Raw genomic sequence first — 25,187 nt, 5'->3', positions numbered from 1 at the left:
GTTTGGAAAGAATCTCTCATTTAAAGTCATGGAAAATATGTTCTCAGGTAGGAACAAGAGTAGAATGAAGAGGACGTTTGGTGTGAACATGATATTTGCTTGGAAAGGAGAACAAAAAACTTAAATCCCGTTTTTGGTCTACAACTCTTTTTCCACACCTTTGTTATGTGCATACTTACCAGCCTTGTATAAACTGGCAAAGTTCTGTAATTAACTGGTATTTGTATTACTGCTTTGCTTTGCATTGGAGCAAACTACAACGTGCAAACTACAACGTAGTATGAAAGACATTCTCATTGTGTAGATATGATTACCCTTTGCATTACACTCGTGGAAATAAAGGTACTAACTAGAACCATAATGGGTTCTTCAGCTTGTTCCCCCTTGTTTCTTAGTAGAACCATTTCTGAGGGTTCCACTTGGAACCCTTTCAGAGAGTTCCACCTACAACCGTCTGTTAAAGGTTTCACCTACAACCCCTCCTGGGTCATTTTAAACCAAGATAACTGTGGTTCTTGAACCAGTTCTGTTCTAGATTTTTGGAATCTTGGTGCTAGTGAAACAGTCAGCATTTCCACAGGTGTTGAGCAGAACCATCATAATCAAGGATGTCATCAACAGAGGGCGCTGACCTATAGAATATGACACGCCCACTTTGGTTCCTAACCCGCAAATTCCACCAGGCATGGCTGTGCCATGGCAGCCGCAGCGATCCGCAGCCATTTACCAGAAGTGCCATGGCATGTCCCAGAAGCAGCTTTCCACTCCACTCCGCTTCAAATACACACCGAGTCTTTTTTTGGAGGATACCGCGTACATTCAGACAGAGCAGATCAAATGGGCAGGAAGTCAGGCACAGAAAAGGCAGGGAGAATCCAGTTTATTTTCAAAATAAAAGACCTTGTGCAGACTAGCAATCATAAAGACAGACATAAACAAACTACTTATCCATGGTAGAAGCACAAAGAGCAAGGGAAGAGGACATAATCAACAAAGTCTGAGCAAGTAAACATAATTAGGCGAGCAAAACACTCTGCTGCTGAAATATTTCTGAAATGCTGCTGGCGGGCGCTGCAGCCGTGTGGAAGACGGATCAGAACTGTGGCGCAGATGTGTGTATTTTTTTGTTGTAGTTGGAAACCATCTTATGGGGTCCAAATCAAATTTGTTTTTGGTGGAAATGCCTAGAAGGGTTCAGTCCAGAACATTTCCACCTCCTGAGGCTGCTGAGAAGAACCTGCTCAGGGGCTTCTATCAAGAACCCTTTTGCATTCCTGGGGATTTATCGAGAATCCACTCTGGGTTTCTACTGAGAACCCTTTTATGTTAAGGTACAAAGAACCCTTGACAAACCCTTGATAACTGTTGAGGGATTACAACAATCCTTGAAGAACTCTTCAGGGTTCTTAGAGTTAATGGAACAAACCCTTTCTGCAAAAAAGGGTTCATAAGCAAATGGTTATGGATAAAACCCTAGCCCTTCAAGAAGAACCCTTTTGGATCTCTTATTTATAAGAAAGTAATTAATTTATCAAGGTCTACACTGAGAGATCACTGTAAAAAAGATTGTGGTAGACAGTAATGCATTACTTTGTGTGGTTAAATTTCCAGTTTTCCGGCCCAAACTCCAATTTGGGCAAAAATTCCAACCCACTGAGTTTTAAAGGCACTTACAGTTTCCTTCCCACCCACATTTGCAGCTGCATGATGATGGAAGACACTTGTTCCACTGAACAACTGGCATATCACAAGACGTTACATTCTCAAGCCCCTAAAGCCGGGTAAAGCATTCTGTTCATCATTAGGTGCATTCATTGGATCGCTGTTTAAATTAGCCTGCTTATATTTCAGTGAAAATGGCACTCTGCTGTGTTACCAGTTACTGGCCATGAAACCTGCATGTGGTGAGAGGGGTAGGGTAACTAAAACCAGTCAGTATTGTTCACATCCTTCATGCTGGCAGACGGCACAGACTGCATGGAACATCTTCAAGAGCCTTGCTCCACTTCACTCTCCACTGTAGTGATCAATCAACATACATGGCCACAGATTTATTGAATATGTTTACAAATTTATTTATTGATCAGTTTCAGTTTCAGTCTCTATTTGTAGCTGTAGTGCATCATGCAGACATATTGGACAGAGCCAGACTAGCTTTTTCCCCTTATTTGGGATGTACTGATCAATTTCTTTATGTTTATCATTATTATTATTATTATTATTATTATTATTATTAGTAGTAGTAGTAGTAGTAGTAGTAGTAGTAGTTATTGTAAGCAGAAGTAGTACTAAAATTACGTGGGGGTAAAACTGAACTGAACATTCGGGAAAGCTTGTGCAGTTTGTGTAATGTAACAGACATAATGAAGTCCTTTAATCATTGTGGGATGCTATAGGATTCTGGCTTGTAACATTCACATGTGCATCTGAGAGATGGGCCTCATTGGCGTGATATCCCATGATGCATCACTGAGAGTTTAGGTTTGCAATTTTATGTTCCAAAATGAACATATTACTATTAGTGTTTGTAATCTGTTCAGAACAGGGTGGATTATGTTGTCATTTTCAGCTCGGTGTTGCAAGTCTGATGCCTGATGAACTCCCATATCTAGTGTTTATGCTAAGCTAAGCTTATCCCCTCCCTGCCACAGTTCCATACTGAATGTTCACACATGAGAGTGGTATCAAGTTTCAATTCTAATTCTTGTAAAGTAACATATTTCCAAAAACACTGAAACATTCCCTTATCTGCTGGTGCAGCTCAACCCTGTTGCCAACAACAAGATACATCCTGCAGGATTTTTATTTATCCAACTACAACCTACCTACATACAGTCTCCATTCTTTTTGTGAAATTTTTTTGCAGAACATAATTATTAATGATCTGTCTTAATTATGAATATGTGCTGTCTGCGGGTAACTATAAAATATCTAAAGACTTATAATAACTAAAGATCTTAAGTTAAGTCATAATGTTACATGAAGCTCATAAAGTGATTTACTTTTATGCCAATGATGATTTGCTGACATGAAAGTAACTAACACTACTACTTACTTACAACTGCTAGCACTACTACTAACACTTACTTTTTCAAACTAAGTATTGAGAAACTTAAGTTTCATTCTCCAGAAACTTATCTCATTAGATTTTAGTCTTATTTGCAAGTCACCTCAAAACATAATGAAATTTATGCTTTTTTCCTCCCCATTTCTTCTGTAAAACCCTTATGCAAGTGGCATAATCAGGCAGAGTGAGGATAGACAGCCCTGACAGACATTACTTCATACCTAGACCAGCTAAGTGTAAGCATGTTATACACTGACATCACTCTGGGGTTGCACTCCATGCTGGAAACCCTAGCGTGCATCCTGGGGTTAGTCAAAGACGAGGAAATATCTTCCTTGTGTGAAGGGCGAGAAGCTTCCTGTTAGTGCTCGGGCTCCAAGAGGCACAACACGCGCTTCATCATATGACTGTGTGTCAGTCCAGCATTACATCATATGTCACTATGTAATCATCATTCATGTTCTTCTGCACCTCATTAGTGCCGACAGTCAAATCCTATAATCCTAACTTTTCTGCTTGAATTAATGGAGCAAAGCTATATATAAAATATTCATATCACTTTTAATTATACTACATTTCCTTGCAAATTCCTTGAGACGTTCAGTATGTAAAAGTAGAAAAGAAAGTGAGTTTGGGAAGGATGATTCTTTTTAACCCTAACCCCTCATTAAGGGAAGGGTTGCAGCAGATGGTTATTGAGACCCTTCAGCAAAATGGCTGCATACTGAACACAAAAGTGGCTAACTTCCTCTATGCTTGTAAACTTGCATCAATGTCGATTAACCACAAGGGAAACAGAGCAATTGCCCAGGGGCCCAGTACCTCAAAGGGTACCTCGAAAGCAAAAATATCTGGTTAGATCTTGTTTTACATTAACCTGTGCACCCCTGATCCTGCTTGTTGCAGCCCGCTCACAACTACAAGCTGATGGATCCTCTCCTCATTGTTCAACTTGTGTCAAATGATTTAATGCTAAGGCACTGAAAGGTCAAAGGTGATGACATCAACATCAAGTTAGTACAATATAAACATGGAAAAAGGAGAAAGATATCTGAAAGGCAGAGAATATAAGATATATACCAAAATTAGGTAGTTTCTTCACTTCTTCACTTCACTGCTCTGCTACAGCAGCTACCAGACATAGCAGACATGACATGGATTTAGCAACCGCTGTGGGTCTTTTGTAGCCATTGCACTCATATATTTGCACTTTACGAGGCCAGATTGTAGAGCTGGAAGAATCAGCTTGCTCTGTCAGTGCTCAACAGCACTACAAGTTTGTCATTTGACATGCGACAAAAGGAAAGAGATTAGCAGACAAGTCTGATGATGATGGTGAAGTAGCTTTTATTGATAAGATTTAAGGTTGAAACCTATTACATCATTACTGACAGACTCAGGTCCTGCCTATCCAAACGGATCAGTGCCACCACAGATGTATGTGAACTCTTTGGCGTTTTAGTTTAGCTTAGTTTAGGACTGAGGTGATGTGATGTGTTTGAAAGAGCTGCTAAGCTAAACTCCACTTATCTAACAGAATGTGCAGAATGAGACTCCCCCTTTACAGCTGCTGCAAGTTGTTGTTGAGAGCAATAGACTTAAGACAACAATTCCTAAGGTTTATGTTGTGCTTGTTTGTTTTACCTTGCCTGTCTCAAATTGTGAGGGTGAGGGGTCATTTTCTGTTGTAAAAGAAGTTAAAAAGTTAGCTTGTCACAGTGACAGCTTTCTGCACTTTTCCTCCTGGCAACTGATTTTGAGGACATTGTACACCAGTTTGCATATTTGAATTCAAGAAAGAAGGCCTGTGTGTATATTACCAGAAAATGTATGTCAAATTAAAAAAATGCTCTTACAAACATTTTTTCTTATTTAGGAGTAAAAGTTGTATATTTTGCCAGATTTATAGTGATAGTGTATTCACACAGAATGTGATATGTGCGTGAGTAGCCTTGGCAAGACAAGTGTTGTGTTTATAAGAATTTATATATGGTGTTTTTCACCTTAGTCTGTGCCTGAACTAGGATCACCTCCGCATTGCCTTATTTTGTCATCTTACAACTTTATTATCCTTCATGTGCCATAAATGTTAATCATGGATAGTTTTCACAGTTTTCTTTGTGAAAAGATGCCATAACAACTGGAAGATGAGAAAAGAGTTATTAAATCGGGAAGGTTTTATACATTGGCAATGCTGCAACTTATTAAGTATGTGGTTGCTATGGTACTTATCATTCACTATTATCTGCTTTTTACACTCAAATATCAATTGCCACCACTCAGCAACAGCTTCCTTACAACTGGTAATATTAACTGTTATAACATGTATATCTAAATAATACTGTGATGCTGATTTATAAGTTCATCTTAATGTATGTTGTTTTCCAGTGTTTTATTGAGGGAGGTCTTAGCTAACAAAATGTACAAGTACAGAAAGCCAATCCTACTAACACAAAATTGTTGCAGGAATGTAGCCACAACGTAACTTATGCAACATGTTACATTCTTGCAAATTAACAAGTGACACTCCAGAGTGTCATCATCAGCACATTATTTTAAACACTGAGTTGCATGTTTCCACGTCTCCACTTCCTTTGGAGATGCTTTTATGTTTTAGCAGTTATTGCAACATCATAAAGTAGAGGAATCGTCATACAGAAGACACTGAACAGATGCTGCAAAAATACCAAAGAATACATATTATGTCATAATATTTCAACAATGTTGCAGTAACTTAACACTCTTACTATAATGTTGTTATAATGTCACAAATGATGTGTAAGGGACATACTGCATTCGTAGGGAGGGGGATAGCCACCTTGTTTTTGCCCCAACCTCAGGTTTGCTGTATCTGGGGCAAGGACATGAATATGGGCTACAATTTGCTTTAAAGCACACATCACCTCTTCGTTGTTCTCATTCTACCTAGTTCCCTCGCAACCCTATACTGTTGTCAGAAGTGTTGGACTTGTAGCTAGACAGCAACTATGGACTGAGAATAAGGAAGAGTGTAAGGAGTATGTTATCATTGAAGCTTACTTCGTATATAGCTAGATAGCATGAGGAGCTAGTTAATAAGTAGGCTCCCTGTCTTTTCTGCATAGTAGCCAACTTTTAGAAAATGATGAGCAGTTCCATTAAAACTAATCTCTTGTTGATGTTATTCTTTCCTCTGTTGTAATAGACTATATAAAAACAACAAACAATGGGGAATGGTGCTCAAGTTACAGGTCTGAGAGGAGCCACTTGATGTTCTACTTCCTCTCACCTGTCCCTCACTCTGGACAGTCCTGATGGTTTGCCCTTCCTCTTGTATGACAAGACAGATGAAGTCACCTACCACTAGGTGCCATCTTCATCCAAGATGTGAGGAATCTCATTATCTACCTGACACTGAGCAGACACCATCAGCTGGTCAGTGTTAGGGAGCTGGCTCTCTTGGTCAGTCATACAGCAACACCCTGCTTGGTTACCATGTCTTCAGTGGTGAGGACTGTACCAGTGCCTCTCCAAAAGCTCCAGAGGAATCCCAAATTTCAAAGGCTTTCAGGTTGGTGGATGAGCTTTAGATCATTTGGCATATGCGCATATTGAATAGAGGTTTAGCAGAATGACTACTGTGACGTTACTGCATACATGAAAACATTACTGAAAGCATCCCCTCTAATCATTAAAGTAAATCATTAAAGAAAACACTCATCTAATGAGAAAGATGATTTAATAATTAGAGAGGCCGCTTTCAGTTTTGTGGGCGCTGGCCAACAGTCAGAAAATAGTCTCACTCACTGCATGCAAACTGCAGGTATAATCCTGCTATTGGTTGCTTGGTTTCAGTTTGCATTGTTATGTATGTTTTCAAAGCCCCCAGGAAACAACAACAACCTCTGAGACAGCAACCTACATGCTGAAAGTGCCAAATTAGTACCTGGGTCGCTAATGGTACAAATGTATACAAGTTAGCGGCAGTTAACTTTTCTTTTGTGGGGATTTAAACACTTTGATGCCAGGGCTTGCCCATCAATGTGCAAATGTTCCACCAGAACAAGTTCCCCCACTCCAAAACTATTTTGCAGGGAAGTCCCTGCATCTTGGGCTTAGCACCACCCAAGATGATTGTGATTGGTTTAAAGAAATACAAACATGGCGGAATGTATACGTGTGGAGCCAGACCTCTAGTGCTCTCCCGCTGTGGAGGAAGGTCTGGCTGTGCAAGACTAGTCATTATCCTAGTAGTGTTAGTGAAACTCGGTAGTTCACTGCAGACTAGAGGGGGATTAAAACTTAAAATTTAAAATAACATCTGGTTATTCATCCACAGTTCAAGCTAAGCCAACGGCATAATAAGAGTCTGTGTTTGTGTTTGCCTACAGCAACCACAACAGCAGCTGGAGACCAACATGGTTACAAGACCTTATGTGCAAAATCCGCCAACCAGTGATGATGTTTATTTACTCAAGCTGTCCTGTGAGAAAGCAGAGCCTTTTTAAAAACTTAAAAAGTTTTGGGAACCGGAGGAAGACATCTGTTGTTCTGACAAATCGCTAAACGAACAAAGCTGTAACAGGACATAAATCCATCCCATCCAATCTACAGTAGAACTAATGAGAGAAAATGAGCTCCAGTTTGTGATTGAAGAGGTTCTGATGTTGATGTGTGTTGTGGCATGTTGTGTGTTGTGTGTAAAGTTTTCACATCCAGCCTGGGTCTGCTATATGAACTCCAGCCTGCAGAATGTGCTCACACAGATGGACTTCATCAAAGATGTCAGCTGCCAGGAGGAGGTGTGGACGCTTGTTCAAGAGAGCCCCCTCTGTCCAGGTGAATTTCAGAATCACCACCAGAGAAATAGGCAGCTGCTTTAATGGCTCTTCTTGGTTCATCTCCTCCTGATACTTTCTCCTTTGTACATCAAACACTCTGTCTCTGTGCATTCAGGACATTTACAACTGTCCCGGTGTTTCTTTCCTGTTGTCCTCTTGCAAGTGGTGAAGGTGGAGTTTCAGGACAGACTACTGGGTTTTCTCATGGCCTAAGATTTCACAGCCCTCAGGGGAAGGGGTTTATCCCAGGCAGCCCAGTTCTTCACAATGCAGTCCCCACAGAACACTGGACCTCATGTGTGAATGTTTTCTTCTTCTTATTATTATTATTATTTTTTTTTATTTGTTCTTGCATAAAGCAATAAGAGTAAAATAGAAAATCCTTTGTGGGATTCATGAAACATGCCCTGCCAGTCAAATCAGTTCTTACACCCTGACTGTCAAGATATGTAAAATTGCATGCAAAGGTTGCATTTCTTGCTCTAAATCAACAGTTAAACTTTTAAAAATGTGCAGTTCATTAATGTGTAGAAGCAGGGCTTTAGGTTTGATTGAAAAACATTTTTTACTTCTTTTCCCAATATAGGAGAGAGTCTGTCCTTTGATTTATAATTTTCCAGAAACGTGCTGATTGAAAAGTTGTTTCAACTGTTGGAACAACTGTTCTGCTGTGTGGACCTTTTTCACTCATGTCGCCATTTTTTGGATACCAGTTTTTTTTTCATAACTAGCTAGGTAAGTATCTAGCATTATATAAAGATGAAGGCATTTGTGATTTCATTGTGGAAGTTGTCGAAGTCAAAGAACACATGGTGAGCTGAAGAAAATAAGAGGAAAGAAACACCACAATGAGGCCGGCCCTCATAGGGTAGAAAGTCAGCAGTCACTTGTTTGCGGAACAGTTGGGCTGTAATCACTTTACAGATGCATTATGTTGGTTTCCACCACTCTGCAAAATAATTGGGATACATAGAAATGGAGAGTAATGTTGGGCCCCTGGCCTCACCTTTAACAGAGTGCCAACTGACATGCAACAAATGAAAGGGCCACATCACAGACACTCCACTAGCTTTAATATTCCCCAGAAAAGATGGTTTGCTACGGTTTGCTTTGAGTTAAACCTTCTTTCATATGGTAATGTGCATGCTGCTGAGTCAGTTACATTTGTGTCATTTCAGCTTGGCTCTGCAATGGACTTCACAAAAAAGAAATGCATGCCGCCTTTGTTTTCTCTTAACCTCAATAAGAATATAAGACTTGGAAGCATATATGGCTCTAATAAATTTAAGGTTGCCCAGAACATAAGACTTTAACATTTATGATATTAAATATTAAATCAGTGTAAATGAAATTTACACAAAAAGTTTTTAACTTAACTTGAAGTTTCTATTGTGCACAAATAAGAATAACTGTTAAGCCTTTGTGGGCTTTTTGGAATTCTGCTATATATCATACATCTTTAAACTTTGTATCTGTACAAATAAACCAGGATGTACACTTTGATGATGAAAGTAATGGAGTTTCTTGATATACAGTCGGGCAGTAACATGAGAGTAGATAGGACCCTGTCAATGGAATCACAATGTTTACCCACATAGTTGACTTTCCGGATTCTGAGGTTCATACTGTTATCGTCCAAGGGTCACTCTGATTGTCAGTAGTCACTAATAAACCTAGAAAGCGTAAGGATGGTCATATATTTTACTTACGGGTTGCTGTTTGCATATTTTGCTTTACCTGGAATCTTGCTTGGGGATTTGGCTTTCCGATGCCCAAGTTGTACCGCGGAGCGTCTGGCTGCGTGTCCCAAAGTCACAGCAGTATGTCAAGAGATAGTGAGGGAGCCGGGCTGCGGCTGCTGTCCAGTGTGTGCCAGGCAGGAGGGAGAGCTCTGCGGGGTCTACACGCCCAGGTGCTCCAGCGGCAACAGGTGCTACCCGAGCACGGAGGCTGAATTACCTTTGCAGCAGCTCATCCAGGGTTTAGGACGGTGTGGACAAAAAGTGGAATTGGATGTCACCACAAATCAGGACCACCAGGCTACAAATGGTAAGTTCTTTTAATAAAAAAAAGTCTTGATATAGGGAGATTAAAGCTGCACTAATTAAACCAAACTCAAACCAAACTGTCATCTTTACTGGCCTTTTAGAGTCTTGCAGCTCATTGTTTTGGTTCCACAGCTGACAACTTTACTATTTTGGTTCAGACTTACTGCTCATCAACTTTGTTTTCAGGCAGCTGTTTTCAGCATAAAAAGGTCAGATATACCTGCTATATGCTGTCTAGCATGAGTTAGCAACTATACTGTAAAAAAAGAGGGAGAAATAGGTGAGAAAACACAGTATTTAAAGGGAATTTATTATTAGTTTTTTATTATAATGAAATTTGATTATAATTGATAATAGATAATGATAATAGATGATAATAATTTTCTGTTTGATAACAATGATACTCTGAGATAATGACACAGCTCACTGTTAACAATTTTTGAAATACAGTAAAACTCAAAGATTCATGTTAATCTAAAGATGAAAAGTAAATTATTTCAACAGAACATAACAGGTCAGCAAAAACATTGCAAAGTTAAACTTAAGAGTTTGAGTTCAAGTCAGAACTTAAAAATAGTGAAAGCAATTTCAATTAAATTATGAGTTTTCTCAACTTTTTTTTCACAGTGTAGGTGGGAAAACTGTGGTATTTAGTAGCTTTAAGAGACAGATATTTTCCTTAAGCTTTGTTGCTACTTGCATGAGCCATCTTGGCTCAGGCCACTGCAGATGGTGCTCAACATGTTGGTTGTTGCAGTATTCTTCAAAACAGCAGGGGCATACAAACAAAAAACAATGAACAAACAATAAACAAGAATTGAAGGAGTGTTACTGAAAGGACATCAGTGTCCAACATGGCTACATGCGCTGCCTGGGACTAAACACTGACATACCACCAAACACTACATTTGTATGTTATATTGTAAGCATACATATTGTAATTTCTGTTGCTTGTTTCCAAATTGAAATTGTTCCGTTGGCTTTGCGTGTAGTTTCTCCCATGAAGGACTGTAGGTATGTGTGTGCAAGTGAACCTGCTCAACCAGACTACTTTGACGGCATCTATGTTGAAATCCAAAGCTCAGCATGTACAGTGGGCATCTTGTTACAATAATTCAGCATGTATAACAATTTGAGGCTCGAATTTTTGCTGCAAGCATCCGGGCACTGGGAACACTGTGGCCAGGGATTTGGGAATTGGTGAAGACCAAAACAGATCTAAATGAGGGTGAATGTGGGACTTCCATTGATCAGGAAGCCAGGAATACGACTCTTTTGCTATGTTCTTGCTGGACGTGTAACCTGGCAACTGTTTGCTAACATGTGAAAAACATTATAAAGTGATACTACATATGGTAGATGCTGTGTTGTCAGCTTGTTGTGCTGCCTGTTGGGCATTAAAATCATTTAACACAGCCCTATGTCTGTGATTATAATTCTTACTAAAAGTAGGGTGAAGGCTCTTTGACCCACTCTCAAGGTTATGTTAGCCACATTAAACTGTTTTCAATTTTACTACTAGGTTACAGTTTATTGCATGATTTCACAATGAGGGAATTCAGGGCTTTAAGCATTGCCTACACTCTGTCCAGTCTTATACTGACAGTAATGATTGTACATGTTTAGTTTTCCCCTAAAATCGATCATATCTACTCATATGGTCCTGACATTTACTGTCACTGTTAGGGTCATACTGCGAGTACATCATTGTGGTTTTTCAAAAGACTTGTTTGTCTTAATGGGAAATTACATACAGACAGGAACTAAACATTTAAGATGTAGCACATCTGTGATGACGATGTACTGCTTTCAATAAACTTTTAGTCTGTAACTTTGATGAAAGGATGAACATCAAAGGCCTACACCAAAAACTAATATATAAAATCTGGTACCTTTTTGTGCAGCAGGCATTTACCCTTGTTTCTGGTAAATGTTCATTTATCAAGGGCATTAATTTATGGACCATGATACACTGTTAGCCAACCTGCAGCCACAGCTTAAACTGATAGTGCAGGGCTGTATAACCTTTTTTGTAGTTTGTAATACTGGCCATCTGCCAAGTACTAGTCAAATACTGTAATTTATTAAAATATACAATATTAATTAATATTCTGCATGGATGTGAGCATCACCCATCCACCTGTTTTTGACCCATCATCTTACCTGACAAAGGAGTAATAGAAGTTTCACAGAGAAGTTGTGCCTCGAGTCAAAACAATATTTTCACTGCAGGACTCTTTTTATGTCAGAAAAACCACATCTACATCAAACATATTTGGTCACAGTAACTACCCAAAATAAATAACCCTGCAATCCTGCTGGGACAAAGAAATGTCAAGCTTTTTCTCTCCCAGATTACAGTTATTAGGGGACAAAGGGTCACCATTGATTCCTGAGAATGAATTTTGACATATGCAATGTGTTTGGCAGTCAGTGGCAGGCCAACATCTGTGAACACAAACAAGCAGTATCCTTCCAATGAACCCGTAACACGTCTGTAACCCACATATCTTCAAAGCTGTCCTGGGAGTGTCTTATTTTGATGTAGGCGAGCAAAGTGATTTAATATTTAATATTAAAAATGAAAAACTTAGAAGCAGATTGAATTTTGGAACATGCTATAAATATGAAAAAAAAAAGATGCACACCACAGATGCTGTTCAGAATGGTGTTGGGAAAGTTGCAGATTTCCATGGTAACAGGTGCAATCCAATTTCTCAATCAAGCTAAATTTGTTTATAAGTGACCCCTCTTAAGTCCCACTCCTTTTTGCTCTATGACATATGAGTACTGGTGGTACTTCAGTCAACTTCCTTTTTACTGTATAAGCAACTTACAGCGTCATATCGTTAGGTAGCTAATTTTAGCAAAATGAACTCTCTTTTAAAGGTTTCAGTGAGATTGAGCAGCATTACAGAACATGGGCTTTATTTTATATATGCATGATTTTGCCAAAGGAAATACAGTACTATAATACTTTAATAATAATACTTTATTTTCTGTATATGGGACACTTTATCAAATCAAAGCACCAGTATTTAACAACTGGGACTGAGATTCATCGACTTACAAAACCTGCATACCCCACCTTTACACCTACTGCATAATCTCAGCTACTTTAGCAGGAGGAAACAATGTACTCACTACTCACAACAACATGTAACAATAGGTAAACTAATATATGGAGCAAATACACTTCTATATTAAAGTTGCAAGCAGCGTTTTACGGGCCCTTGCACCCCTGCGCCACTCGGGGGCCAGCGGCCGGGGCCTCGTGGCCGGATTCGCCCTGGGCGAAGAGGCTCTGTGATTGTCACAGCCTTTTGACATCCCCTTAAGGAATTTGATGTCGCTTCCTGTCGCCGCTAGGTGGCGCTATGTGTATGTCTCCTGATTGTCATGTGGGTGTGTTCAGACCGGGACTTCTATGACACCTGTGAAGTTTGGTGGGGATCGGACCATGTACACCCAAGTTATAGCGATTTTGTCTTTCAAGGCGAGACATCAAAACTCGACGCCACCTGATGGCCACTCCCTTCAACAAGGGCGTAATCTTTTAATAACTTTTGATCACAATGTTATCTAAATGGTACACAGTGATTTTGAACCCGTTCTTATCAATCCTGTAGGAGGAGTTCGTTCAAATACGACACGTGAAAAACAGACAAAAATGGTCACAAAATTCAAAATGGCCGACTTCCTGTTGAGTTTGGCCAATGGGTCCAAGAGGCTTTTTTGTGCGTCTGGATGTGATACATACGTGTACCAAGTTTTGTGCATGTTGGTGAAACGTGCCGCAGGGGCTGATGTTTAAGGGGTGTGGCCAAGCCATTTGGCCACGCCCATCAACGAAACTCATGTCACATGTTCAGACCTGGACCATTAACACACATGTAAAGCTTTAGGCAGATTTGACTAAGTATAGTGAAGTTAATGCTAATTTTTCATTTTTGGCAAAACATCAACTTCGCCACTCCGTCACGGAAACGCAGTGTGACGTCACAGCACGATTTTCATAATACACCATTATCAACATGTTAAAGATGTTTTGACCAGATTTGAGTTGGATATGGTCAACGTGCTTGGAGCAGGACCTCAAAGAGTAAAACATGTCATTTCCAGTCGCCACCAGGGGGCGCTATGACAATCACAGAATATTCTGACATAGATGTGTTCAGGGCGGGACTCTTATTCACCATGTGACGTTTGGTGCAGATCGGACCATTTATGCAAAAGTTATAGCAATTAAGTGTTTTTTGACGTGGGTGTTGCGAGATATCAAAATTTGCCCTTCCGCAGCTGCCGCGCCGTTCAACATGTGGAAGATATTTTAATAACTTTTGATCACAGTGTTGTCAAGCTTGCACAAACCGATTTTGAAGTCAATACGATGAAATCTGTAGGAGGAGTTCGTTAAAGTACGACATGTGAAAATGGCCAAAAATGACCTTCATTTGAAAATACAATTCAAAATGGCCAACTTCCTGTTGGGTTTAGGGGGTTGCTCCAAGAGGCTTTTTTGTACATCCCGGCATGATACATACGTGTACCAAACTTCGTATGCCTAGGGCAAAGTTAAAGCTGGGGGCTTCTATTTTGAAAACTGTTAGGGGGCGCTGTTGAGCCATTTTGCCACGCCCCTTTGTAACGACCATAAAATATTGAATTTTTCACAAGACCTGATGAGTGTGCAAAAATCTGGGACTTTTTGAGCATGTTTAAGCCCTCAAAAATAAGAAAAAGAATAATTCCTTCCGTTTCAATAGGGTCCTCGCACCGTTCGGTGCTCGGGCCCTAATAAAACACAGCCACATGACTCTAAGATAGCAGGTACTGAGTTTTAACAAGGTAAGCTAATTAAAAGTAAAACACACAGTCTAATTATCCTACATGCCATGACGAAATGCCATGACTTACAGTTCTCAAAGATGCAAGCAATTACGGTGATTGATTAATTAGTCTCATCACTGAAAAAAAGACTTTTCATACATAGCTAGCTAGCTAGCATTTTTCTAACAGAAGATGTGAATACATGTCACTTTTACAGGTCCCCACAGAAACATCTTTTAACCATCTTCAAAATTCAGTTTTCTTTTCAATTTAGTTGAGCCGAGCACATTGCAAATCTAAGCATGGGAAACTGAGACAGAGAAAGTTGACCGAGGTGTCAGGCTTGCTCAACTGTTACTGGCGCACAGAGTGAAAGAGGAAGAGTCAATTATGTTTCTTGGGTGAACTCTCTGAGGAATGTATTTGATAAGGTTTTGGACTGAAAGCTTTTCAGACAATAAAAGATTCAACAGAGGGGATTTTTTCAGGATTCTTTAAAGACAGCTTGAGGCTTGGTTGGGAGAGGGTAGTAAAAACAAACCCAATCCCTGACCCCTGTAACTTTAGCTAAGCATGATGGACTTGTCTGCGCTCTCTGCTGTGATTTACCATCTTTAGTGTGCAAACCAGTTAGAACGCATAAAAGAAAAGCTGAAAATGAGCATCAGATCAGACTGCGGTTTTCCCTCGGTTCACTGTGCTATGCTTGGCTTTTCAAGCATGAACAACTGCTGGCTATCAGATGTCAGCATCTGTCTACTTTGTAGCCATTAAAATGCACATTTTGGGGTCGTTTCCTGTAGTTGGTTGAGGTTACATACTCACTCCTAAATAACCATACTGCTGTTCACTTGAAAGAGAACAGAGACTTGCATTTTTAAGCTTTTTGTCGTGGTCATTTGGTGTGATCCTGAGTTCAAATGGCATTATTCTCACCTCAGCTAAACTGAAATAAACAGCCCGACAGCCTGAGTAAACAGTCCAAAGTTCAAATAAACCACTCCAGCTCTGTCTGATGTGAGCACACTTCATGTCCCCTTACAGTTTTGCATAATTTCACTCTTTTATACTGCTGATTCATTACTGTGGCATTCCTCTGCTCCTCCTAGTCCTCCACACTTTGCAGTAACAGGACTTTTGCAAATTCTCACATTGCAAAAATGACAGAAAACAACAACACTGATTAGGGCTGGGTTTTGGTACTGACTGAAATAACCCAGTGCCAAACAGGACCAAAACTTCTTCAGTCAAACAATACCTCCAGCCACTCCTTGTTTACCCAGATCTAGAAAAAAAAATAATTTGTATGGTTTTGCTTACTGCAAGTTTTCTTCCATTTGATCTGATCAGTGATCAGCCCAGTAGCACAGCAGCTACAACACATACAGTCTAGGGTGTGATGAGATTGAGCATGAAAACATTTGAAAGTATGGCTATACTACAAGCCACCTATACAAAAAAATGAATGCATAAATGCTTCCATTGACATGATAGGTATCAAATGAAGTACTCTATTGATATCAGTGTCACTTTCAGTGTACTGGTATTGTTACTGGTATTGTAATATTATAAACAATACTAAGCCTGAACACTGACGTTTGAAGACCATGGTTTAAATCTGAAAAATGTTGTGGCACATCATCTTTGTTGTTTCTACATGCACTATTTTTGCAATGGGAGTCAACTTGGAAATGTTCCCTCAGTCATGGTCCACCAAGGTTTCAGCCTGGTATGATGAGTGTGTGTTTGTGTTTGAGCTTTAGCCTCCAAATGAATAAAAATATTTTCCTTTGTTTGACTTGTGGACAAAGAAAATTAATTCACAATCTCTCACAAGGTCTTGAAGTCCAAGGCAGGTGTGGTGTGTCTGTTAACAACAATAGTTGTGTTAGCTGTTAACATTTCAGCATGTACTGTACTTATGCAGGCAAGGTCTGTTGTGTAATGCGTACTCTCTGTTCAGCACAACAGTGTGTTCATTTGACATATTGAAAAGCAGAAAATCTATCCATAGTGTTTTAAAGTGATAGTTTGGATTATTTGAAGTGGGGTTGTATGAGGTGTTTATTGATAGTCAGTGTATTACTTACAGTAGATGGTGCTTGACAGACCAACAGCAAAGCTAAGCAATGAACTGCTCTGGGTCAGCAATAAAACAAAACTTTCAAAAAGGTCCCCCAGTTTAATGGTACAATATAAAACAAATCATATTTTACCCAGCCTGCAAAGCATCCCTAGTTAAAATTCTGGTGATGTGATCTACAGGTGTGCCTCCAATAATCTTGTTAATAAACTGGGCGTTATCTACCATACGCTTTGTTATTGGTGCCCCTTTCAGCTCTCATCATTGTGACCTGTGCTCATTGGTCAATCGGTCATCACTCCATACTCCATACTCAATTGATTTATTGGTATTAGTTCTATCATGAGGTCATTTTCCTGTTCTAGTTGTATCTAGGTTTTCTTGTCATTTGTCAGCTTACTTCCTGTTGCTGCCTCTTGTCCAGGTCATCATTATTGGTTCTCAATTGACTTATCTGGTTAAATAAAAGTAAAATAACCACTTTTAACCTTGCCATCAGGCAGCCATTTCTGACAGGAAATAGCCATTGTATCGCTCTCTCTCGCTCAACCAGACATGGGAGTCACACAATAACACACAAGCTAACTGATCAAGGTAGCAGTAGACAGCAACCCCTGCTTTCTCCAAGGCGAAATGACTGATTTTGTCAATGGAGTCTTGTTAAGTGAGGAAGAACAATTTTAGGCTTATATACAGAACATATTTCACTATTGGAAAATATTGTCTGGCGGCAAGGTGAAGCAGTCAAAATAGCCTAAATATTGTGTACACTTAAACAGATATAGATGTTTTTTAGCTGGCCTAGATACGTTTGGCTGAGGATCCTGTCCACAGCAGTCCATTGCTTAGTTTCAATGTTGGTTCTCCCCTCTGCTTCTCTAAACTGGGGACATGCCATGCAGCATCTACTGTAGGTAACACATTATTACCCTATTACTACTACAGACTATTGTACCTAGGATGACCCAACTTCAGATAATCCCAACCATCCCTTTAATCATTATTTCTTTTTCATAATCACCTAACCTTTGCCATAGTTGGCAAGTACAGATTTGTAAAAAGGAAGACATTTTCAAGTGTTGTCATTGAATGTGATCCAGGGTTTTGGAGAATCGTCCAGTATTTGCGTTATTACCTTGCGATACAGTTGCCACAACCACATGCTCCACTGTGGCTCTCCCCATGTCCAACTCACCACTATCTGATAAGAGAGGGCCATCTGTGTATTTTTATGCTATTTAAACATGCAGAAAACCAGTCCTGTGTACTGACAACCCCCCTTCTCCAGCCAATAGGAAACCACTGCCCTGTTGTAATCCTTTATCACACTTTCCTCGTACATCTCTGTCTGCTTCTCTCTCCTTTCTTTTCTTATGCTGTCGTGGTCCAAGACTGCCCTTGTTGCCTGCAGGTAATCCTCTGCTTAGACATGCTCCTTCTCCTTCACTCACTCTCTCAGGTCTTTAATTACTCTATGTAGATGTGTGTGCACAGTGTGTGTGCAGCACACATCCACAGGAAAAGGTGAAGCCAAACGAGATCACTTTGGGTGGGAACTGCATGTCGGTGCCTGCAATTCTGAGAATACTCCCCCTGAGGTGTAAATAGAAAGCCCTCCCTCCTTTGTGCTAATTTAAAAACAGTTCATGCTGAAAAGTTACACAATGCATTATATGATTAGACCATTAATAAGGCAGAGTTGATATTTACTGAAGTATTCAACAATTGTACTTAAGTACAATTTTGAGCCACTTTTACTTTAATTAGGAGTTTAAAATTTCATTTAAATGCTACTTTATGCTTAGCTACATTTCATGAGAAATGTTGTACTTTCAACTCCACTAAATTTACTCCACAGTGATTATTAGTGACTTTAAAGATCAAGTTTCACCGAACAACATGTCTTCTACATGTCAGTTATAATTAGGTGTGTCACGATTCTCCAGATCCACAATTTGATATGACATTATTTTATTTTGCGCTGACATCTATGCTGTTGTTAGACTATCAAGTCTTGATTTGTAAAGATCAACAGATCAGTGGTTTTATGCCTTGACAACTGTCATTTAGTCTAGATTTTCAAATTCTTCTTTGATTTATATGGTATCAAGTGTGATATCATGGCTGGCAAGCTATACTGTGCCGTTTTAAAAGTGTTGTTTTCTTCTTCAGATTCTTCCTCATGCCAGAGAATTCCTGATTCTGCCATTAGATTCAATTCTTATTATAATTAAAAGCACATTTTGATCAGTTTTCGATTTATTATTGAAATTGTGACACCCCTAATCATTATGCATTGTTATAGATAAAACTACTCAGCAGTAGTCTATAGTTAAAGCTAAAACATTTCTGCATTAAAATGTCTAAAAGTGCTAGACTGATGAAGACCTATGTTCAGTTGTGTTCTTACATTATTCCAAAGGTTTCTAAAAATGGTCAGACTCAGAAATATCTGTATATTCATGATGCATTTCCAACTAACCGCTACTTGCTATAATTAGGAGATGAAATTCTGTGATGTGACTGGGCCTGTTATCATAATTTCAGATTTACTGTAACTGTTGCTTGATTGACTGGTGTCATTTGTGTCAAAGGAGAGATATAATTGTGTGTCACTGGCATAGAAATGGCAACTAATATTGGGTTATTTTAATGATTGTTCAAGCAGTACCATATAAATGGAAAATTGAGAGGGCCCAAAAATTCAAAACCTGTGGAACATATTTTGGCGGTACTGGAGCTGATATAGAATTCTCAGTTTTCCCACAAAATTACCTTCCTGACAAATAAATATAAGACCAATCTAAAACCAAACCTGAGATACCCACACAATTTTTAAGATGTAAAAGTCAAAAAATACTGCGATCACCAGTGTTAAAAGCAGACAGATTCAACAGGACTGAAACGGTGTCATGACTACAGTCACCAGCTAAAAGAAGAACATTCATAACCTTAAGGAGGAACTCAGAAAATTATCTGCTCTACAAAGACTCCTTCTAGGACCTTTGCAAGGAATCCTTTTTTTGTTTTTTGTTTTTTTTTGTTTTTTTCAGACTGACTGGGAATGATTGAGAATGTCTGGGTCCAGTGTAGGTATTTCTAGGAGAAGTCGTATGATTGCCGTCTTAAAATGAACAAGGAAGGAGGCCAGATAAAAAGTGTATGGACAGATGGTGTGGATTATAGCCCATGCAGACCAGTTCTACACTTGCACTGTTAAAATTGTTAGCAGTAGCCTTTTAAATGTGAAAGATCTAAATACATTTTGCGCAAAATATGCACACTGGTTCTCTGCACTACAACACTGGACAGACGTTTTTGAATTGGGTGTCAATCTACACTATGAGCACTTATATTGATGGTAAAAACATATGTTTTGCAAGAGAAAATCACCTCGACCTTAGACTGCACTTATTGTCCTTTAAAGCCTGTAGGAGTGCCAATTGGCCACAGTTTTCTCTTTGAACTACAAAGGCGACTCCATTTGGTTGTGATGACACACATGGCCACATTGAAGCATAGCAACATCAAGAGCTGAAAGAACTAGCAAACCGTAAAAGGTTTGAAGGAGTCCTCTGGCTAGGCAAAGCCTTCTTCATTATTCAATTTCTTTTTGTCTGTTTTCCAGCTGTAAAGTGTTTGAAGTGGCCAAGCTTTGAGAGGAACCATTTACACTGACAATGGTTTGAAGTACTGTAAGGCCACTTTCTTGGCAGTGGAAGCACAGTGAAGTTTTTGAGACACAGCTTCAGTGTATACGATAACAGGGCAAATACATTAATGCTAAGCAACTCTGGAAAGACATTACTCATTCTGTGCTGTGAGAGGATTGTGAAAGCATTGCTCAAAGGCAGTACCTACAGCCAACACTCCCAACAGCTCTAGACAGGTAGTTTCTATGGCACTGAATACAGAATCAACAACACAGTATTTAGATGACAGCTGTTGGCTAAAGACATGTTGTTTTCTTGTTCTCCCTGGAACATGCTGTCATGAGTTCCTATACACTACGTGTCTATAGAAAACAAGGTCTTAAATACACGTACATAAATAAGTTTGGGTTTTTACAACTTAACCTCTATATATTTGCACCTCCGTTAGCTTTTTAGCTCCACTGAATGTCGTCTTTTGAAACATAAGTGAACATAAGTCTCTGAGAGCAACAGGGCCTCTCTCTCTGAACATTTTTAATGTGTTCTCCAGAATCTCTCACTACATGTGAGAGTGTCTTCTGAGGTTTGTGTATATCTTAACACAACTTGGATCAATGTTCTAAGCTCATGTGCTCAGCTGGAGGTTGGAATTTATGACTTTTAGCCATCACTCACACACCGCAACATAATTTGACTTCTTGAAATGTCTTGGTCCTCCCTGTGGCCACACAGTTTTAACTGCTTGCCTGTGGAAAGTGTTGCCTTTCTAATTGCATAATCAGATTGGCAAGATTTCCTTATGTGGCTAAAGTCGCATAAAATCGGGCTATACAAGGCAACAATAATGACACATCAATCAGGCATAACTTTATGACTACTGACAGGTGAAGTGAATAACACTGATTTTCTCTTCATCATGGCACCTGTTAGTGGGTGGGATATATTAGGCAGCAACTGAACATTTTGTCCTCAAAGTTGATGTGTTAGAAGCAGGAAAAATGGACAAGCGTAAAGATTTGAGCAAGTTTGACAAGGACCAAATTGTAATGTCTAGACGACCGGGTCAGAGCATCTCCAAAACTGCAGCTCTTGTGGAGTGTTCCCAGTCTGCAGTGGTCAGTATCTATCAAAAGTGGTCCAAAGAAGAAACAGTGGTGAACCGGCAACAGGATCATGGGCGGCCAAGGCTCACTGATGCACGTGGGGAGCGAAGGCTGGCCTGTGTGGGCCGAAGCAACAGATGAGCTACTGTTACTCAAATTGCTGAAGACGTTAATGCTGGTTCTGATAGAAAGGTGTCAGAATACACAGTGCATTGCAGTTTGTTGCATATGGGGCTGCATAACTGCAGCTTAGTCTTAGTCTTAGTAACTCTGGCAGTTTGCTGACTTTTAAGCTAGTGCAACCAGCAGGCTGACATCTCTGAGTTAGAGTGAAGCTGTTTAATGGTCATTGTTTGCTGCATTTTTTGTCCTCAGGATGAACTGTAATCATATTGATAATCCTCTGACCTTTTATCCGATGGCATTGGATTATTCTTTGTCTAAGACTGGTTTATGACCAAATACCTCCAAAACTAATGGTGTTCCTGTCAGCTGTAATTTATTTTTAGTGCTAATTAGCAAATGTTAGAAAGCTAACATGCTAAAATATGATACCATCATGGAGTTCACACAATGTTGCATTGGCTGGAGATATTGCAGCTTTTTTTCAAGATAATACATGAATTAGTTGTTGTAAATCTATGGTGCTACGACCTCAGGTTCAGAGCTTAGCTTGCATTGACAATAAAAAATAACTGAGAGATTGGTTACTCTAAACATCTGAGTCCCTGACAGCATTCTTGTTACATCATGTCACTCACAGGGATGCTTGGCTCTTCACAAGATCTGCATGCCGACAAGATGGTGCCTCCTAACAGCACCTAGCTTGAAGCTTCGCTGCTTGATTGTGATGATAATGTCTGAATCATTGGATACAAACATTGTATTGTCTTTAAAGGGTGACTCCATTTACTTTAGCAGGTTTGAACACTGATGCCCTCCCCTCCCCTCCCTCACCCTGGAGGGTTTATGTAGCAACGATCGTGCAGAAACTTGCGTCAGGTCACGTAGGAAGAAGTTTTTAGAAGGGCTTGGGAAGACTAAAAATCAAAAACATACATACTTTGACCTAAATTCATTGCTCTGATTGGAATGCATAGAGAAAACTACTGAGAAGCTACAGAATAACATTTTAAAAAAAGTATCCGCCTTTTAAACAACTGAAAAAAAACAAACAAAAACCTGTCAATCAACATCCTTTAAGAATTTTACATTTGCAAGTGAAAGGATGTGGCTTATAAAATATGGGGGAGTAAACATTTTGTTCCATTGCAACCCAACACACAATATATGGAAAGAAATAACACCATCACAGTAAGGAGTAAAACAAATGTGTTGCCCAAAATAATTCCTAAAAAGGTACTAGCGCTACACGTCACTTGTAATGTTTGCAGTGTTGCAATACACAAGCCACGCTTTATTTAATTCACATGCACAGACACATGAACACGCACAAAAACATTTCAGACAGTGTCAAAGCATGTGTAAGGAGCTCTGGGGGGCATTTCCCTCTCAGGCGTCATTTACAACTTCAGAGTTCTGCTCCTGTTTTTACAGTGCTAATTACAGACACACACACTCTCTTGAGCACACACACACACACACACACACACACACACACACACACACACACACAAACATAGCCTCTGGCAGGTACAGTAGGTTAGGTACCCAAAAAAAAATCCTTACTCGGCATGAAAAGCCTTCATCAGAGGTGCTTCCTCACGAGTCTGGACCTACCACCAATGACTAGCAGTCGAGCTCAGCTCTTTAATTCAGTCACCACTTTCGTCTCAGTTTTCTTGTTAAAATGTGTCAGACAATCTTGGATCATCGTCTGTGATGACTATGACTGTGTTGATATGCCTACACAGCGTTACCCCCCCCATTTGTTTGTGTGTGTTTTACAGTCACAGTCATTGCAGCACAGAATTTACCATATTCACAAGCCCATTCACACTCATGTCATGTCATACTGCTGTGTTCCAGGTTGTAAGTCTTATAAAAATAGAGAATCTGACAAATCTTTACCATGTCACCGCCTCCTGGTTGAACTATAACTGACAAGACAATGCATAGTGAAAGTCTGGAGGGACATAAGGCTGTATTTCAAGTTAACACAAAATATTTGATAATTAGCTACCGTGAGACAAAAGATATTGTTAGCATTAACCACCTCCGTGGTAGCATGGAGATGGGAGAATTCAAAAGACACAAATGAATTCTCACATTAATATTTCAGAATTAATTTGCACCTTTCCTATCATATCATGTAACACTATCAAATGGTGACGTTAGGAGGTGGTTAACGCTAATGTTAGCCGTTTCCCAATAGTATGTTGTTTTAGCTTGAAATGATGACAATTTGTCAGATTTTGTACGTTTATACTACTTACAGCCAGGAACAGAGCAGTACGACATTATCCTTTTGATAACAGCACTTGAGCTTCCCTATCCTGAGTGTGACGTAAGAGAAAAATGGCCACCGTGTGAATATAATGAGCAGGCCTCAATTTTTGGACTGCTGTTCTTCCTGATTGATCTGTAACTAAAATGAAAATGGAGAATGAAAATCTGAGGGGGGCATCAGGCCATATTTCAAGCTAAAACAACATCTTTGATTCACTACCATGACAATAGATGTTGTTACCTGTTCGATAGTCTTAAATGGTGACATGATGACAGTGTAAAAGACGCAAATGAATTCTTGCATTAATATTTCATAATTAATTAACAACTATCATGTTGTGTAACGTTATCAAATGATGACTAGGCTAGGATGTGGTTAATGCTAGCATTAGCTGTTTCTCAGCGGTAGCTAGTTGGTTATAAAATGTTGATTTAGCTTGAAATGTGGCCTGATGTCCCTCCAGATTTTCACTATCCATTGGCTTTTCAGTTGCTGATTAATCAGGAGGCAGTGAAATGATAGCGGGTTGTCAGAGTTTGTACGTTTTTAAAATTTACAACCTGGAACACAGCTGTATGTTGTTATTCTTTCAATAACAGCATTTGAACTTCTCATCCTGAGCATGTCGTCAGAAGAAAATGGCCATCGTGTGAATATGGTGAATAAGCCCCCTTTTTTGGATTGACGTACTGTATTAATTTGCCGTCATACTTTGTGTCTGCTCTGAATTAGTTTGTTGTTTGTGTTTTGTCTTTCCCGTCTCCAACAAATGATGAACACTTTGGTATAACAAGCCGCAGGAACGCAGTCACAGTGACCCCATTGCTCAAAGCAGACCTGTGCAAACTGCGTCATAAGCCCAGCGTTGTAACCTCAGTGGGCTGGATGCAGCCTTTGCTGTTTCACAGAAGAAGAAGATCTTAGCTGGTCTGCTTACACTGTCGCCAGAGTAATTACAGCCATTGCAACGCCTGCCTGTCCAGTATAGAATTAGTGACATGAGGTATGAGGGACACAGGATGCCTTGAGGACACAGAGTGACTTTGTCTTCTAATTCCAGGATTAAGATGACTTGTAAAAGGGCCTGTTATTAGAAAATGTGGCTTTTAATAGCAGCTTGTGATTAAAGAATAGATAAATGTGGATGCATGTGTGTGAGTACTTTAGAAAACA

General features: G+C 39.6%; 1 protein-coding gene across 1 annotated transcript in view; it reads left to right on the top strand.

Moving 5' to 3' along the window:
* Positions 1-9,517: 9,517 nt before the first annotated feature.
* The window catches only part of igfbp2b (insulin-like growth factor binding protein 2b), a 30,893-nt gene continuing 15,223 nt past the window's right edge, over positions 9,518-25,187 (top strand). The window contains exon 1 of the mRNA XM_084724227.1: positions 9,518-9,936. Coding sequence (XP_084580353.1) covers positions 9,576-9,936 — 361 coding nt within the window. The 5' untranslated portion in view covers positions 9,518-9,575. The remainder of the gene's footprint in view (positions 9,937-25,187) is intronic.

The sequence above is a fragment of the Lutjanus erythropterus genome, chromosome 8 (genome assembly GCF_056507025.1).
Source record: "Lutjanus erythropterus isolate fLutEry1 chromosome 8, fLutEry1.hap2, whole genome shotgun sequence".
Classification (NCBI taxonomy): Eukaryota; Metazoa; Chordata; class Actinopteri; order Lutjaniformes; family Lutjanidae; genus Lutjanus; species Lutjanus erythropterus.
The sequence above is the reverse complement of the archived record's forward strand: the minus strand, read 5'-3'. Positions and strand labels throughout refer to the sequence as shown.